The 19027-nt window shown below is 46.7% G+C and overlaps 1 protein-coding gene across 2 annotated transcripts in view; it reads left to right on the top strand.

Annotated features, from left to right (window-relative positions):
- The window catches only part of ZNF395 (zinc finger protein 395), a 37384-nt gene that overhangs the window by 8453 nt on the left and 9904 nt on the right, over positions 1 to 19027 (top strand). For both annotated transcript variants that reach the window (XM_082842885.1, XM_082842886.1), the window contains 2 exons: positions 15503 to 15749; positions 17113 to 17345. In XM_082842885.1, the coding sequence (XP_082699011.1) occupies positions 15503 to 15749; positions 17113 to 17345 (480 nt within the window). The remainder of the gene's footprint in view (positions 1 to 15502; positions 15750 to 17112; positions 17346 to 19027) is intronic.

The raw sequence follows: 19027 nt of genomic DNA, 5'->3' as shown, positions 1-19027 counted from the left end.
TTGTGATGACATCTTATGTGCTGTTTTTGTTATCTGTATGTCTTCTTTGGTGAGGTATCTGTTAAGGTCTTTGGCTCCCTTTTTAAAATTGAGTTGTTTGTTTTCTTATTGTTGAGTTTTAAGAGTTCTTTGTATATTATGGATAACAGTCCTTTATCAGATGTGTCTTTTGCAAATATTTTCCCCCAGCCTGTGGTTTGTCTCTTCATTCTCTTGAACACTGCTATTTTAAAAACACTTTATCATTCAAGGACAGGATGGGTAAAGGTAGATGATTCATTTAGTGACTAATCTTGAGTATTTACCTGCGTGTGTCAAGCACTGACGAGGTACTGGAGTCAAAAAAAGAAGACTCAGTCCCTGACCTGAAGTTGATGATCTGATTGAAAGGGGGAGACTGACAGGTAAACAGACAAGCACAGTGTAACCCTGGTGGTCCTCCAGGTGCTGAGGAGGGGGCAGATCATGTGGGAAAAAAGTTTTTTTGTTTTTGTTTTTTTTTTTCGGTACACGGGCCTCTCACTGTTGTGGTCTCTCCCGTTGCGGAGCACAGGCTCCGGACGCGCAGGCTCAGTGGCCATGGCTCACGGGCCCAGCCGCTCCGCGGCACGTGGGGTCTTCCCGGACCAGGGCACGAACCTGTGTCCCCTGCATCTGCAGGCGGACTCTCAACCACTGCGCCACCAGGGAAGCCTGGGAAAAAAGTTTTGAGATTGTTCTGTTCATGAGTTAAATGTGAGCCCTGAGTGGGATGAGGCTTTTTAGAAATTGAATCCCATTCATAACTGGATCAGAAATTCATCAGTCCAATCACAGGGTCTAGTTTTAATGACCTCTGCTGGTCATGTGACATTCGGAACACTGGGGAACCATGATTTAAAAGAAACATGAACAAACAAGGCTTCACCCACAGGAAGGAGACTAGGATGCTGTGGGATCAGGAATGACCGGAGTACATTCATGGGGTGGGTACACAATAGCACTTTTCAAATATTTTCGTTGTTATGAGGTATAGGAAAGAGTCGACTTGTTCATTTCTGCTCTGGTGTTGGAGTGTGACCGATGGATGGGACAACTGCTTTATCCTCTCTAGCTTCAGATTCTTCTTCTGTAGAATGATTGCATTACATGATTCCTTATCCACTGAATGATTACACGAAGGTGATGAGCTTTAAGGTTCCTTTTAACCCTAAAGACTGGGCGAGCAGATTTCAGTTCTATCAGAAAAGGAATTTTCTTGCTGGCAGGCCTGACCAACAGTGGAAGTGTCTGCCCATGGAGTAGTGAGCTCCCCATCATTGAAGGTATTCAGGTTGGGCTGAATGCTGTGGATTCGGGGTGCTGTAGAAGAGAACAGGAATTAGGCTGGCCTCCAGAGTCCTTTCTAATTCTTGGGTTATTGTGTGACTTGTCAAAGCTGAAAGATAATGTGGAATATGGAATATGCCTCTAGTGTGTAGTACTGGGGTCAAATCATCATTTTAAGCTCTTTAAAAAAATGTTAATAAGTGGGTCCTAACACTTTCAAGAGATCTTCTGGGGTTATTTTAGAAAGGAGGAAGAGAACTATTCCAAGGTGGGTCAGGACTCAGTCTGTGGCCCCAGGGCTGCTGAAAATGGAATTTTGTCTTTAGGAAAAGCAAGAAGGTGGGTGTAGGGTGGAAAATGGCAAATAACAATAAATAAAACAGATCGACATATGGAAGACTAATATGTTTATTGGCTGGTTGTATTCAGTATAATGAATGAACCAAGATGGGGACCTTTAACTGACTCCTGGGTCCTCTGCTTGGCTGTGGAGGATCTGGGAGTGTCCTTGACCATCTCCTCCTTCATTTTCTCCACTGCAGATTTATATCACCAGGTGCAGCACGTTAAAAACCATCCCAACATCAGGGACGAGTCTGAACCTTGTGATTGCTCTGTAGGCTTAGTGAGAGAGGGAACGAGACAGATTTAAAGAAACTTTTGTGTGGGATTTTCCAGGAACGCATATGTTTAGTTGCTATCCGACAGTAAATTTGTGGTTTGAATGAAAATTTTTTTTGTTTTTGCACTTTTATTATTTGTAGCTTACACGTGGACGTTTAATTTTGCCTAAATTTTACTTAAATATATGGTTTATTTAGAATCCACCCTGATCATTTAAAAATTTTAGATTTTCTTCCTGATATTTTTGGATTACTTCTTTTGCTGCTGGGGACACTGCAAGGGCTAAGTCACTTAGCAAACATTTCTTGGAGAAACTCCACAAGGAGAACAGAGGTTTATCTCATCTTTTGGAGAAGAACACAAGATTTCTGTCGCCAAGTGATTCATGCCTACATTTTGGCATTTGAAAAAAGTCAGTATTGGGCAAGAAAGTGCTCTCTTCATGTGGAGTAATTTCAGGGTGCACACCTAGGGGGCGTCAGTTTTCGATGTATGTAAAAAAACGTAGGCAGAACTTGGTAATTGGAACTAAAGTTGGAAGTCTTTGTGCACTCGATAAAGGGCCCAGGCCGCCTTTATCTCAGTATCATTTGGACCTCACGCAGTGTATATGGTACGTCATCTGTGCTTTGTCGCATTGCTGTGAATCGGCTCCCTGGGCCACAGAACAGTGGGTATGGGAAAAACTTCGGGTATCATACTTTTTTTTTTTAAGGCAAAATATGATAAGAAGTAACAGCTCTCAGCCTTTTTTGTCCTTTGAGTACTGGGAAGCCATAAAACTCTTTTAGTAAAAACAACCACACTCAATGGTTGTTTTTCAAAGTGCAGGGGGAATGAAAAACTCCCTGTCCTCTATTTTTCTTCTGCCGAAAACGAATTGCTCCTGGTGCGCCGTTCTTAAATTCCTGTGTCCTCTATCCATTTTAATCTTGTTATCTATTTTTATGGTGACTGTCGCCATGGTACTTGTGCTCTTTACATAGCACAACAGAGATTTCAGATGTCTGATACGACAGCTCAAAGTTCTGCTGCAGCTAGCAGAGAAACTGTACTGGGGTAGTTTTTTTTTAAATTGAGGTGTAATTTGCATACAGTGGAATGCTCAGATCTGAAATGTGCTGTTTGATCAGTTCTGACGAATGCATTTTGAGACAGAACATTTCCGTCACCTCCGAAGTGTTCCATGGGACCTTTTCCAGTGAATCTTCCCCCCGATTGGAAGGACCACAGCTCTGATGTCTATCACCCTAGGTTAGTTTTGCCTACCCTAGGTCCTTAATATTAGAATTTTGTGTTTCTAAGGACTTTTCACGTAGTGTCTTGAAGAGGTGGAGGTGGAGGAGTGTCTGTGTTGAAAAGTCAGCATTCTGTGTGGTTAGGTGGCCCTGGGGGAGTAAATGATATTTTGGAGCTTTTCTAATGTGGTGGTCAGAGTCTTCCTTCTCATTAGCCCACAGGATCTGAATTTATGTTAGAAATCCTGATTCCCGGATGGAAGAGTCAGAGGCACAGCCGGCTAGGCCTGGTGTGGATTACGTGTGGTTGGGCGAGGGCTGCCATCATTGGCAAGTCCGCATGTGCGCGTGCGTGTGCATGTGCGTGCCTGCGTGTGTGTGTGTGGTGCTGGAGAGCTGGAATGCTCAACTAGAAGAACTGAAATCGCTCCTAGGACATCCCTTTGAATTACCCAGAAGTCCCCTGACAGGCCTTTCTCTTTTTTCTTGCCTCTTCCTTGAACTAGTGTATAAACTGAACGGTCCACAGAGTCACAGAGTTGGGCTTCTAATATTGAAACAAGATCTGTGTTGCAGAGCCCACTGCTTTGCACTGCTGAGCGCTCAGCCTCCCAGGAAGCGTGTGTGAGATTGGACTAGAAATTGCCCCAAACACGTGACTGAAATGTACAGAGCAGGGTCAGTTTCTTGCTTTTTAAAAAAAATTACATGGTGAAATGAAATTTGCATTACACAAGTACTACTTGAACACATTCTCTGTAGGGGGAAAAAAATGCAGACCTTCCAGAGCAAACAAAATCTTCCTTGACAACCACTCCTAATCCCAGCCCTTCCCCAGAGGTTAACCACTGTTACGAGTTTGTTGGTATTCTCCAAATGCTTAACATACTTGCATTTATACCTAAAGAACTTAAAAGAAGCTAAGTGCACTGGGAGTAGTAAGTAGTGTGCTGGCCCCTTCCACCCCACGACATCTCAGGGATGGCTTCCTGTCAATATGTATAGGTCTTATTGATTTTGTTTAACTCCTGCATAGCCTTCCTTAGAATCAGAAGGCTAAACTGTCCGTTGATTTAGCCTAATTGATGGCCATTTAAGTTATTTCCAAATCCTCTGCTGTTACAAACGCTGTTACAATAAACATGGCCGTACATGCCTCTTTGCCACACACGTCAGTGTTTCTCTAGGGGAGATCCTGAGAAAGGGGACTTGCTAGGGAACAGGGTACATTAATTTTAAATCTTAATGAAGACCCATTACAAGGTCAGTTCCAAGCTTAGATTTAATGCAGGCCGGGCATACATGAGGTGGGCTCAGACACGAAGCAATTGTTTTCTAAGAATGGGGCAGGCTTAAGGGTGTGCGAGTGTGTGGCCCCATGCTTCAACACGGTTTGGCTGGAAGGGTGGGTGTTGGGAAGGGCTCCGTTTAGCCCCACAGTCAATTCTGTCTGGCCCCCTGAGGACTTTGGCCTGCGTGTTGGAGAAGAATCCCTGGATGAATGAGCAGGGGTGGTGGACTCTGGATGGTAAATTCTAAACCCAGTTCGTTCCCTAGCTGGAGATCTCCAACGCATCTGTGATTCTTCTCCGTCTGTCCTTAGAATACAAAGTGTGGCCTCACACTAATTATACAGCACAGATCTATGAATGTCACTCTGGAGCGTGTTAAGTGCCTTAATAAACAAGTGCTGGGTGTTTGATGCAGGAGAAGCTCAGCAAGGCCTAAAGTTCTCTAAAGTCAGGGTCTGAAGCTGAGGCTCCGTCATTCTTCTGTTCAGTTCATCGGCAAGAGCCTGCACATGTGTCGAGTACCGGCAGATTATTTAGAACGCTGGTGTTTTGGTTCTGCGGCTCCCCCTGCCCTGGGTTTCTGGTGAGTCGGTGCTGCCCTGTGTGCTGTGTAGGTCTGCACGGGTGAATGTGGATCCAGATCTGGGACAGCTGGAACCCGGGACTGAGCGTCAGATTTGGGGAGCGCTCGCAGAGGATGGTCACGCTCCGCCTCGGGGAGGCCTGCCAGTGGGCCTTGAGCCACCCTGGGCAGGGCACCAAGATGGAGATTTCAGCTGGAAGAGGAGGGCAGGGTTGGGACCTGTGTGCTGAGAGCAAGGTGAGGGGCCGGGTCACGTGGGCTCTGCTTTGGGCCACAGGGCAGAGCCGGCCGGCTGGGTGTTGAGCTCTCGAAGCAGGGAGCCCTGCGGTTGGTTCACTGTGGCCAGCTGGCCTCTGAATGGAATATGCTGGATTTCTCGGTTCCCCTGTCTTGCCGAAGTCAGTTCTGTTGAGATTTCAGTTAATCAGCGGCTCACCCGTGGTCAACTTCTTGATTCCCTTTAGAGTCAGTTGTGTTACTGGTTCGGGTTGAATATCCTTTTGCACCCTCAGTTTCCGGATGCCAGCGGGACAGTGGCTCCTAAGCTCTCCGAGTGGCCCACCGTGTCATTTACCTGTCTGGTGCTGGTCTGAAATCGGGGAACAGCGGAGGCAACACATCTGTTGAGATCCTTTCACATGCTGGGCACTGTTCTCATTTTTCACGGCAAGGCAGGAAACTGAGGCTCCGAGGTGGTGGCTTGTGGCCGAAAGTCACACAGGTCAAGGTGATGGGCTGCCACGAGCCCTTTTCCTGGAGAGGCATCCTCGGCAGTGTGCCCGGGGTTAGCTTCTCTTGCACATTCTGTTTCCATTTTGAGGAGCCAGTTTCAGTTGCTCAGGTGTATCCAGACTGTTTTTTTCCCCTCAGCCACAGCATTCCTGGGGGATGGGAAGCATTCCCGCTGGTGCTGGGGGAGATGCTGCAATCCCAGGAGATCAGAGCAGTCTCCCGGGAGAAGGTGATAGAGTGACAGCCTGAGGAGCCACTGCCATCCTGAAACAGAAAGCCTGTACAGTCAGCCGGGAAGTCAGAAGGGAGGGAGAAGTTGGATTAAAAGTTGATCCGTGGAAGCCTGTTATCGCCCTTCTGGCTAGACACATCTATTCCCTTGGCTGGTCAGCCCTCCTGGTCTTGGAACGAATTCTGGCACCCAGCTCTTATTTCAGGTTTTTAAATGTTATCAGCCACTAGAATGTTCTGTCATCCCAACAGCACGTGTTTCTTATCTTGTGACTTATAACTGCCAAGATTACACTTTGATTTCCCACTGGCTGGTTTGGCACCGGTGGCTCCCAGATGAGACTTGGATCCTGGAGGGGTATTTTGGGCACCTTGATCCCTTCCCATACCTGTTTCTCTCTTCTGGTTTGGTGTCTCTCGTTGGCCCATCCTGTCTGCGTGTGCATGGTTTCTCATCTATAATTTTGCATCTCCCACTCCTGGCCCGGCCCCCGGACCAGGTGGTTCCTTTCTCGGGCACCTGCAGCCCTGTGTGCTCTGATTATCCACCCCTGTAGAGGGCTGCTGCCTTTTTATTACCTATTGATTCCAGCCGGGAAAGTCACCAGGTGGCTCTCACCTTCCCTACAACTGCCGCCCCCCCACCGTCTGTTTATTTAGCATAGTCGGGGAATGTGATCATTCATTCAAATGACTGTTGAGTTCCGTATAGTTTTTCTGCTTTAACCACTTCAGTGAAAAACTAGAGCGAGAGCGAGCCTGCATTTCTCTGCCTTCAAAGTGGGGAGAACATAAGGGGCCCTTTTCTTGTATCTCGGGGTTGGCACCTCAGGCATCACGATCACAGAACTCTTCTGGCGTGTCCACCACTCAGGGTCTTACACTATTGGGTCCTGGACTGTCAGGCGTTTTAAATTCTCCCCTCTGTGTTTTATATTTTGGGGGGTGGTTCTTTTATTGCCAGCTTTCTCTTTTCATTATTGTAAGTGCCTCTAATAGATCCCTTCTTCCCGATGAAACTCACGCTGTCTTCCTCACAGCGTTCGTTGTGAGGATCAGACAAGGCCATGTGAAGGCACTGGGGCTGGGAACTCTGGAGCCCTTCCAGCCCGAGCCCCTGTCCTGCTGCTGGGTCTCCCCTTGAGGGGAAGAGAGAACGAGTCCAGGGAGGGGCCGGGAAAGCTGCAGACACCCCAGCTGGCTAGCTCGGGCAAATCAGTGGCCTTCTGGAGGACCCTCAGTTTTCTGAGCTGTAAAATTGGGATTAAATTGTCCCTCCCTGTTTCCTTGAGTTGCCAGGAGGTCAGAAAAAAAAAAGGAAGCCTTGAATGTGTGTATCAAAGTGACTGTAAACCCAAATGCCATTCGGGCATTCGTTGGCGGTTAACGTTCAGGTTGGAAGCTTACCCTGCAAACTGCTGCAGGGAACTGTCAGTTCTCGGAGGCTTGTTCTTGCGGAGATACTCAGCTCCTGGCTGGCTCCCTCCTTCCTGCTGGCTCTGGGTAGGATGCTGAGTCAGCAGTCATGCATCTCCGTGCCTCCTGCGTCTCACATAGTTTTGGTACAGCCAAATCAGGTTTAACCACAGTGCAGGCACCCACATGTATACACATGCGTGCGTGCCCCGTGCACGTACGAAAACAGTGCTGGATCATCTCTCCCTCTCACATGGCACGTTCGTAGGCATGCTTTTACTTATCCCTGCTTCCTTATAAAGCATTCTCTACCTGTTTTCAAGAAAACACTGCTATCTTAGAACCGAGTCTGAAACACTGAAGCGCTACTAAGACGCTATGACTGTTCTTCATTTTCAGGCGAGCAGCAGGTCTTATTTCTTACAACACATTATTTTTTAAATCTGGGGCTCTCCTCACCTATGGGAATAGCATCTCTTCAAAATCATAAATTTGATGGGATAAGCAAGGGCTTGCCGTCTAAGGGAGATGCAGTGCGTCGGAACTGATAGAAGTAGTTACAGATCACTGAGCCCTGTGTGCCCAGTACTGTGCTAAGAATTGTCTTGTTTCATACGGAGTAGTGTATGCACAGCAGAGCAATGAATAAAGGGCACTGGTGGTTTTGAAAGCAAATGGGGAGCTAGGTGTGAAGGAAGGGGAAGTGTAGTTCTGGGCTGAACTGTGAAAATGCTTTCCTTCCCTGCCGGCAGTGCAAACAGAATGGTCTCTTTTACTTGATTGAATGGCTGTTGTGCAGTCAGACCGACAAAAGTATTTGTTGATCAGGGTCATTTGTTATTTGCTGGAGAAAATTCAGTGTAACCAGATCAGGTGACCTATTTCTGTGGCCCATCTGCTGGGATATGAAAATAGCACGGCTATTTGGGGCCCTTATTTTCTCCTTCCATTTTTCTGTTACATCTATTACTCAGATGATGGTAGTCTAAACTATTATACATCGAGGCAGTGTAATCCAGTTTTTGTGGTTTTTTTTTTTGCGGTACGCGGGCCTCTCACTGTTGTGGCCTCTCCCGTTGTGGAGCACAGGCTCCGGACGCGCAGGCTCAGCGGCCATGGCTCACGGGCCCAGCCGCTCCGCGGCATGTGGGATCCTCCCGGACCGGGGCACGAACCCGTGTCCCCTGCATTGGCAGGCGGACTCTCAACCACTGCGCCACCAGGGAAGCCCTGTAATCCAGTTTTTAAAAACCTTCAGACGTTCCACAACTAAAGATCCTGCACGTGGCAACGAAGATCCTGCATGTTGCAACTGAGACCCGGCACAGCCAAATAAATAAATAAGTAAATAAATATTTAAAAAAAAAAGACTTCAGAAGAAGACAACAATTAGAATGACCTGAGAATCCAAATGGTCATTCTCTGAACAGCTGATTTAGAAATCTTGGTATTGAATCAATTACTAATATGCTCAGTGCTGTGATCTTAAGCTCATATCATGAAAACCTAAAATGCATACCACACATTTAAAAAATGGTGTAACAGGACCTGATGTATAACTTGAGAGACCTAGATGTTTTAGTGCAGGCCCTTGGCTACCCTTGGAGGTTTTTCTGTCCAAAGCCAGGCTGGGAAGAAAATCCTCTGGGAAGAAACGGTCAATATATGCTCAGTGAAGTGAATTTTTTTTTTAACTTTTTCTGGAGAAGACACCCCAGAAGAAAATAAGGCTTAAGAAACTACCAGGCAGCATTTGGGTGGTGATGGTGGAGTATGACAGCTTACCTCTTTCTGCCAAGGTTCAGATAGCAAGGCCCACAGACGCATTTGCATATAGTCATCAATATGCTGTGGACAGACATGGCATCTCTCAACAGAGATCGTCCCTGGCCAAGAATTGCTAAAAAAGAATTGTTTTGGACAAATGAATTGTCCTGTTCTCCACTGAGTTCTGTTATAAAATAAAAGATGTGGTGTGCTGTAACATTTTGACCTTTGCATGAGCTTAGAATGTCACATTGAAAAAGAAATGAAGTTAAAACTTTACAGATTTAAAAGAAAATATTAGGGACTTCCCTGGTAGCGCAGTGGTTAAGAATCCGCCTGCCAGTGCAGGGGACACGGATTCGAGCCCTGGTCAGGGAAGATCCCACATGCCGCGGAACCGCTAAGCCCGTGCGCCACAACTGCTGAAGCCCGTGTGCCTAGAGCCCGTGCTCCGCAACAAGAGAAGCCACTGCAGTGAGAAGTCCACATGCCGCAACTAGAGGAAACCCGCACACAGCAACGAAGACCCAACGCAGACATAAAGAAATAAATAAATAAAATTAAAAAGAAAACATTAGCAACTTTCTGATAAAAGATTAAGAATGATATGCAAAATATTAGCCAAAGAACCCAAAACTCAAATCGATGTTCTGTGCGGTGGTTACCAGGGGAGATCATAGAGTAGAAAGCTTAAGGTTAGTGGAGAACCTGAAACTCTTGGAAGAGGAGTAATGCCCGGCACCTTGGTCCCTAAATTGTTCATTAGAGAGGCAGCAAAGCACCCATGCTTCGGCAAAGGGGAGTCTTACCCCAAACTTCACCCACCACCAAAACCCCCATTAGTTGTGTAATGAATCAGTTTGACTTTATGACCTGTGTCCTGGAAGTGCTACTCGGTGACGTCATGGCCTGTTGCCATGGGAGGTAGGAGAGAGCACCCGTTGAGCGTGAGCGCATGCGCGCGCGCGCACACACACGGATGTGCTGAGACCTGGGATTCTCCGGCGACAGTGACATGTCAAATGGCAATTTGCAACTTAGAACCACAGAGAGGGTTTGTTTTCCTATTCTGTCGGTCCCAGTTATTTAACTGGTGGCAGATGTCCTCATTAAGGGCTATTAGCGCATCAGAAGATGTTTGCTGAGCCTGGAGAAGGTCTAACCTCTTTTACATGGACCAAAATACATCTTCTCGGGTAGCCAGCCCCTCCCTGTGGGTGACAGTGGTGGGGTGAGAAGCAAAGAGGACTCGGGATATCTTAAAACTGTACATCAGCCAGGAAGTCTTTTTTAGCATGAGTTTATGTTTCGGTCAAGGACTTCGTAAGTCGAGAATGTAACATTGTAAAGCTGGATTTGACTATGTGTTGAAACACTGTTATTGTTACCCTGAAAAAGATGTTTCTTGATTTCTCTTTGCCGAACCTGAACCATATGGCAAGTTAGGGGCTGGCTGGTTATTATCGACCATCAATAGCTCCCAAGAAAGAAACCAATAGGGGGGTGAGTTCAAAGTAGAGATCAGGGAAGAAAGATTTGAAGGAAGCGGTGGTTACATTGGTAGAAACGTGCTGGGAGGGGGTTGGGACCCTCAAGCTAAGGTATAAAGTAACAGGCCGTCCTGGAAAGTCCCTCTAGAGTCTATATTAACCTGGATGCTCTTCCTGCCTGCATGGCAGACCTCTGTAGGTGCTTGAATTCACTTCCGAATCCCCGAAGGACTTGAGGGATGGTGTTATCTGTTGAGCCATGTTCCTAATGTAATGCTGATCAACACACCTGGCCATGCTGCCCAGCCTACATTTAATCTAGATTCATGTTTTTTCACTCCCATGCTATCAATCCTCAGTGTAAATTTGGCTAAGATTTCCCTTAACTTTTGGGATTGATTACATTATCTCTCTGCACCCTCTCAGAGGGCAATATTGTGTATAAAGGTCTTCCCAAACTGCTAAATGATTAACAGTGACCTGGACTGTTGAACAAGGTTGGAGGAAAGCATTGGCCTTTATTTTGTAGGTGGGAGGCTAAGATGCAAGTGGAGAATGGGTTTTCAAGGAAAGAAAAAGCACACAAGGAGACTTGCAGGATTGGGGCTGTTTTTTTGTTTGTTTTGCTTCTTTTTTTTTTTGTTTCCTGTAGAGGTTCACTGACATAGGGGGAAAAAAATACCATGTAGGTGAAAAGCAAGCTTGAGTGTTTTATTTTGAGAGATCTCACACCTATTGGAATAATGGTAGTATCAGGCCCTTTGACACCAGATAGACATGAGTTCAGTCCCTAGTGGCTGCCTTTCCTGGTTGTGTAGCCTTGGCAACCTAACCTCTCAGTGGCTCAGTTTCCTCATCAGACATAAAAGACCATATGTTTATCTTAAGTCGCTCTGAGGATTAAATTAGATACAATTTGCGAAAGCTGGTGCTATTAGGCATTTAATAAAGGCAGTTTCCCTTCCTTCTTTCTCTTCTGCTTTTAAAAATTAAGATTTGGGCGCACTATAAATAAAACAAATAATAAAAGGTATTTCAGGGTGGAATTCAGGCCAGTTAAAGGTGAAAGGCCAGAGAATGCATGTGGGAAGAAGCCGGAAGTGGGCAGGTTCACCAACTGTGCAAATCCAGCAGGCTTTGGAAGGTGCAGCTTCACAAAGCAAATAAAAAGCGTTCTTTACATTAAAAAAAAAAACAGACTTAACAAAAACATCGTCAGAGTCTGTTAGCCAAATATTTCAGGCTCTGTCTGGAAGCCCAGGAATTTTGGAAATACTACCCTTTCTTCATTTCAGTGGTAGAAACCTCAAACTTCCTGCTGTGGAAAGTGGGGGTGGCCACTGTGTTTTTTTCTTTCTTTTTGTTTTTTTTTTTTTTTTTTTTTTGGGTCAAGAGCAGGATTGTTTCTTTCTCTGGATGGATGCTGCCATCTGATGTCTCTAAGTGGCACTGTGGCTTCACTTCTAGCTCAGCGACATTAAACTGAGGGTTTGAGATTCTTGTTTCTGGCTTGAGGCTTCGAGGATGGTGGTAGGTGACTGAGTTTTTAAAACCAAATTAGCACCAAATCAGCTTGGACATTTTTTTGGTAGTGGTAAAGAATTTACTCCTTACGTTTTTATTCCTTTTGATGACATACATAGTAAAGCTTTCCAGTAGAGTGTTACTAAGTATAAAGTCACCAGACACCTAGAGAGGAACTCTGTAGGATGCTGCGATTTTGACCTTTTTCTTATCTCTTTGCTTTCTAGGGAATTCATGGTGGAGATACCATACTCTCTGATTCTAGCCCTTGAAGCTCTGAGTAAAACACTGATAAAAATGTGCCAAACCCTTTTCCTCTGTATTTGCGACTTTATTCTTAACTTTTAAACTTATTTTTACCCTTCACGTTTTGTTATTGTGGAGATGTCTGCTGAGCATACTTTGCTGGGATGGTTGGGAAGGAGGCCAGGAATCGGGAGACGAGAAGATGGCATGGGACCCAAACGAAGCCCCGAGGTACTTGTGGACAAGGGTGAAAAGTAAAGAAGGTTTATGGAACTATTCAAAGAAAGTTTGAACCCATAGCTATGGTGCAGTTTTCTCCTGGCGTGGGTGCGGCCAGGGGCAGAGGGGTGGGAGGGAGGAGAAAGGCCGCTGGAACAGTCTCTGGAAATGCCAAGCTTAATAGACAGGGGTGGAGTTAGCCTGATGGGAATTCCAGGTAGGGAAACAGTGTTGGTATTGAGTCTATGAAAATCCTAGTATTTTACACCTGCCACAGCACCGGGGATATGCTCTGTACAGATCAGTTCCTCGACTAAATACTGACTGGAGAAGTGAGTTAACGAGGGAACAGAGCACCTGGGGCAGCAGAGATTCGGAGTGTGCTACGGTACCCAGAGGGAATGAGCCGCAGGGTGGCTGAGGTGCTCCGAGCGCTCTGGAGAAGGGGCAGCGTGAGTTCGCAGGGTGCCAGGTCTGATTCTTCCCCTTCCGCCAGCGGACCCAGCAGGCCTGGGAGCAGCTGTGGCCCCTGGTAGCGATCCACCCCTCGAGCCCTGTGCGGATGCGAGGCATTCTGGTTTCTGGGGGTGAAGGGACTGCAGAGTTCTGACCTGTTGTTGGGTGACCAGTGGAAGTCAGTTCTTGGAGAGGAGTTGGTGGGAATGAAGCTGCTGACAAGGGCAACCAGTAGCCTGAGGACCGGGGGAGGGAAGCAGGGAGGAGGGTATGCCTGGGGTTGTGAGCACAGAGATTGACCCTCTGGTGCTGGGCAGTACCTTGTGACCCAGGTCATGACATGGACAGCAGAGATGGAAGTCAGTGGAGTCCAAGGAGGTGAGAATACGGAAGTAGAGGCCATAGGTCATGGGCCCCAGGCAGAGGGTATTTGGAAAGAGGAGGGGGAGCATGGTGTCGTCATAAAAAGACACAGACTTTGAAGTCAGTAGGTCCTGAGGGGCCCTGATTTGGCCTTTTACCCTGACCTTGGTCAAGTCTTTTAATCTCTCTGGGTCTTTGTTTTTTTGAGAACAGAATAAGGATGGACACTAATGGTACCTGTGGAATGAGAAAATGCCAGTACCGCACTTAGCGTCTAGCACGTAGGAAATGCGCTTCAGTGTTAGGTATGAATACAATGTCTACACATAAATGAGGTGTTAAGAGGTGAGCTGTCCAAATAACCTGGGGGTTATATCTTATTACCTAATGGGGGAGGGGGGAAGGGATTATTCATCATCTTCTTAAGAACATGAAAGGTTAGTCTAATACAGAATTATTTAGAAGCCTGTGTCCAGAGGGCTTCTACTGGAACGTTCTCATTGCTCCTTGAAGGTTGATAAGGGGAGTATTAGCATTGTGACTTAGAGATGAGGAAGCAGGCTCTGAGTGGGGTCCACAGTGCAGCCTGAGGCAGATCTACTGTGTTTTCCCTGCATCCTGCTTAGCAGGGAGGCTGTGGATCAGGGGTGGGATTTCCCAAGAGCAAGCTCGTTGACTGTTTTGAATCTCTGAGGTCCCATAAGATTGACTTCCTCTTTTCTGGAATGGTGTAGGCACATGAAGGTCAAGGGGTGTCCCCCCGCCCCCCACCAAACCCTGCCCTGGGGCTTAGAGAGTGCTGGCTGGTTAGAACCCCGCCTCTCAGGCAGGAGGATTTTGACTAAAGGAGCATCACACCAAGCTTTCTGGTGTTGTCTCCTTCTTAGCTCTTCTTCCCTATAAAATGCAGAGGACAGCGCTCCCCAGTGCCCTGCTTTCTGGAGTATTATGCGTGGGGGTGAGCTGATGCCTCTGAGCACGCAGAAATGATGTGTGCCGTTTCCAGAGCAGCTCCTGTCCATCGTGGGGTGACCGTGCAGAGGCCTGGAATGGTTCTCCTTGGTCCATGTCAGGGCTGTGGCCCTGCGTTTCCATCAGCCCTGAATGCTCGAGTGGCCTGAGCCCAGAGCCTGTCGGGGGCAGGGTGCAGGCAGTTGGGAGGCGCTGAGAAGACCTGGGTTTGGAGTCAGGAGACCAGATCTCGTTCAGGCTCTGACACCAACTACCTGTACCGCCAGGAATAAGTCGCTTAAGCTCCCCCACTTTAGTTCCCTCAAGTGGAAAACAAGGAATAGTTAGCACAGCTCACTTCTGTGGCTGTTGGCAACTTTGAAGCCAGCTGAGCTTGAGAATCTGAGTGTCTGACAGACCCCCTCCCGCTCTGACTTAGTGCTGTTGTAATAGCATCCTGACCCGGGAAGCGGATGTTGGTGTGGGAGCATCTCTTAGTGCTGTTGTAATAGCATCCTGACCTGGGAAGCGGACGTTGGTGTGTGTGCTGAGATGCTCCCTGCGGGCAGAGCAGTTTCAGCAACACAACCCTGGGTACAGCCCTCAGGAAGAAGAAGAAGGAATTTGTTAAATTTGCAGTGATGCATCCGCCTAAGAAAACACTGTGTGACTTATAAAAGTATGATTGTAGAATAACATGTAATGATACAGTGTAACCCACACAGGATAAGAGTAAATTCAGTTTACCAAACCATGATCCCATTTTTGTAGAAATAGAAATATATAAATCTGTGTGTAGAAGAAAGCTTGGAATGCTTCAGGAAACATGGGTATCTGTGGGAGGCGGCTTCTTGAGGGATTTGTTTTTCTTTGTGCTTATCAGTGCATTCTAAATGTCCTACTAGTAACAGGTGTTACTTTTGTAAAAAGAAAAAAGTTGTAAAAGTTACTTTAAAATGTTTCATCCTTTTCAACGGACACTCGCGGGTTCCGGCTGCGTGTAGGGCCTCCTGATGCCTCCAGATACGGGATAAAGGACTCTGTGTCCCCTTTGCCTCCCAGGAAAGGCAGCAGCATGGCCAGCGTTCTGTCCCGGCGCCTTGGCAAGAGGTCCCTCCTGGGCGCCCGGGTGTTGGGGCCACCCGGGGCTGCCCCACCCTTGGAGCCTCAGGCAGAGCTGCTTGAGGGGGCGGCGCCCCAGCCCTTCCTTGCCTCTAAGGACACGTCCTGCCAGGAGCAGCCCAAGGAACTCCTCAAGGCTCCAGGCACCTCAGGCCTCCAGCAGGTGGCCTTTCAGCCCGGGCAGAAGGTAGGTTGATCCCCGAGTGGACAAATGTCTGATCTCTCCAGGCTTGCGTCTGGCAGCCCAGTGGTGCCCTGAGTGAAACTCTCTGGGCACGGGCTTTAGCACAGACCTTTTCCCTGCAGCCATATGAGCCCTTGGGCAGCAGGCTTCCCAAGGGAATGAGCAGACCCAGGGCTTCTCCACAACAGTTCTGGGCCCAGGTCGGTTCAGAACCTCAGTTCAAAGCATGGCCAGAGCTGTTTCTCTTAATCTGTCTCAGTTTGCAACTTTATAAAAACAAGGGAAAGAATCTCAGACTTACAGGAGACAGATAAGATTGCATCTTTGAATTACCTTTAGATGTTTGCAAGAGATGAAGGTGTTTGTTTAGTTGGAATGCCATTTGGAGTCCCTTTTCCAGTGTCTCCTCCCCTGTGGCAGGGCTCAGGCATCACCTGTGCCTGATGTTGGCACTAGATCCAGATGCATGGGCTTCTCCTTCATTACCTTCTCAAGAGCTGATAATAGAGCCTCTGCTTTCTGCCTCTGTTTCAAGGCTTGTGTCATCCAGACATCTCTTCCTATGAGGTGAGGCCACCTGGCAACTGCTAGGCACCCTTGAAAGTAGTCAGCCTACTTCTTCACCACTACCATCGTGCTCCCAGGTAGACTCAGGATTCTCTGAAGGGAAAAATGCAGGGTGTGAGCAATTCAAGGCGATAGTTGGGGACCAGCAGATATATAGGACTTCAGAGGCTAGTCAGGGCAAGAAATCAGGAGGGAGGGACACAGATTCCAAATTCGTTGGATTTGAGAATTTAATCCGTTTACATTTAAAGTAATTAGTGATAGGTAAGGACTTGGTATTGCTATCTTGTTAACTGTTTTCTGACTGGTTTGTAATTCCTTTGTTTCTTTCTTCTTCTCTTGCTGTCTTTTTGTGTGTGATTTGTTGATTTTTTTTTTTTTGGAGTCCTGTGCGTTGATTTCTTTATCTTTTGTGTATCTCCTAGAGGTTTTTTCTTTGTGGTTACCGTGAGGCTCACAGAAAACATCCTATAATTATAACAGTCTATTTTAAGATGATAACAACTTAACTTTAATTGCGTATAGACTCCAAGTTAAAAAAAAAAAAAAAATCCCAGAAACTGACACCTTTGCTCTCTCCATCTAGAAAATTTATAAGGATTTGTTTTGGGAAGAACCAATCCACTGTGGCTAGTCTGGGTGTTCAGGTGGGAAGCAGGTACCTGGGAGCATCTGCTTGAATTAAAGATGAGTCGGAGAATGCAGTTTGTGGCATACGGCTCCCGGCTCCCAGAACTGGGGACATGTGGAGTGAGAACTCCCAAGTGCTGACCACTGGCTGCTGTTCTTCTCTCCCCAGGTTTGTGTGTGGTATGGAGGTCAAGAGTGTACAGGACTGGTGGAGTGGCATAGCTGGGCAGAGGATAAGGTGACTGTCTGGCTGTTGGACCAGAAGTTACAAATCTGCTGCAAAGTGGAGGAGGTGTGGCCGGCCGAGCTGCAGAGCCCCATCCCCCAGGCGCCACCTCCCGAGCAGGGAACCCAGGCACCAGCCTACAGGCCTGTCTCCAGGAACATTGATGTCCCAAAGAGGTTTGTGTGACAGAACCTGGGCTCTGAAAGACACATGGGTGGTGAGGTATGGGGTTTGGGGATGTCTTGTGTTGGGGAAGGAATGTGGAACAACCAGGTGTCTAGTAGTTAAGATATCGGACAAATGGGATACAGTGAGAGGGCATCCTTTTGAAAAGACCCAGAAGGGCGTCTTTTCTTCCCTGTAACTCTATTATGGGTGATATAGCTTTGTCTGGCTAAGGGCTATTTTTTTCCCCTTTCATGCTCAAACTAAAATTAGGTCTTAGTTTTTCATGATGAGAGAGAAAAAAATGGCTTAGATCAGGAGTCAGCAAACATGTTCAGAATGGGCCAGAGTAAATAACGTAGGTTTTGTGGGCCAAATGATCTCTGTCACAGCTGCTCTGCTTGGCTGTGGTCACGTGAAATCAGCCACAGATAGTATGTAAACAGGCGGGCGTGTTGTGCCCCAATAAAACCTTACTTACGGACACTCAGATTTCAATTTCATGTCATTTCCATGTGTCATGTCAAGAAGGAATATTCTTCTTTTGATTTTTAAAACCATTTAAAAATTGTTAAGCCACTCTTAGCTTGTGAGCCAGGCTAAAACAGGCGGAAGGCTCAGTCTAGAGATTGCAGAGCCCTGGCTAGATATTTAAAACTATCGATGCTGAATGAAGTATGCTTACTTCGCTTTAGAATTTTTTTTTTTAATTATTTTTACTTTTCTGGCCACACCGCACAGTATGCAGGATCTTAGCTCCCGACCAGGGATTGAACGCGCGCCCCCTGCAGTGGAAGCACGGTCTTAACCACTGGACCCGCCAGGGAAGTCCCAGCTTTAGAATTTTATGACATGATTTTTTTCCCTGAGAATATGTATATTCTCATTTCTATGTTATATACTTTATGCACATTGATATTTTAAGATTAAAAAAGAAAATCTGCCAATGAGATTCTTTTCTTTTTTAAAAAAATAAATTTATTTATTTTTATTTATTATTGATCACTGTGTCAGGTCTTCGTTGCTGCATGTGGGGTTTCTCTAGTTGCAGCGAGCAGGTTCTACCCTGTTGTGGTGCGTGGGCTTCTTATTGCGGTGGCTTCTCTTGTTGCGGAGCACAGGCCCTAGGCATGTGGGCTTCAGTAGTTGTGGCACTTGGGCTCAGTAGCTGTGGCTCGCGGGCTCTAGAGCGCAGGCTCAGTAGTTGTGGCACATGGGCTTAGTTGCTCCACGACGTGTGGGATCTTCCTGGACCAGGGCTCGAACCAGTGTACCCTGCATTGGCAGGTGGATTCTTAACCACTGCGCCACCAGGGAAGCCCCTGCCAATGAGATTCTTATATACAGGATGTGTAAGCAGTTGAGCCCTGCCGCCTGCCCCATCTGTGTTTGTCTGTATTATTGTTATTGACAGTACACCCCGTGTCTGGAGACCAGACCAGAGCAACAACATTTGTGATTGTCAATTCAATGGAATACTGGCAAAGAATTTGTCTTTCCATTCTGTGGAAATAAAAATACAAATAATCATATAAAAAGGGGGATGCTGACACATTTAATACATTACTAGCTTTCGTTTAGCTGCTTCAAGCCCAGTCGTATATTTTAGTGGATCTGAATTGTAAAGAATGAATTGTATAATACAGTCCTTTGAAATAGAGGAGCCACCTAGAAATTTATTTCAGACAGACTT

Source organism: Leucopleurus acutus, assembly GCF_964270905.1.
Source record: "Leucopleurus acutus genome assembly, chromosome: 7".
NCBI classification, from domain to species: Eukaryota; Metazoa; Chordata; class Mammalia; order Artiodactyla; family Delphinidae; genus Leucopleurus; species Leucopleurus acutus.
The sequence above is the reverse complement of the archived record's forward strand: the minus strand, read 5'-3'. Positions and strand labels throughout refer to the sequence as shown.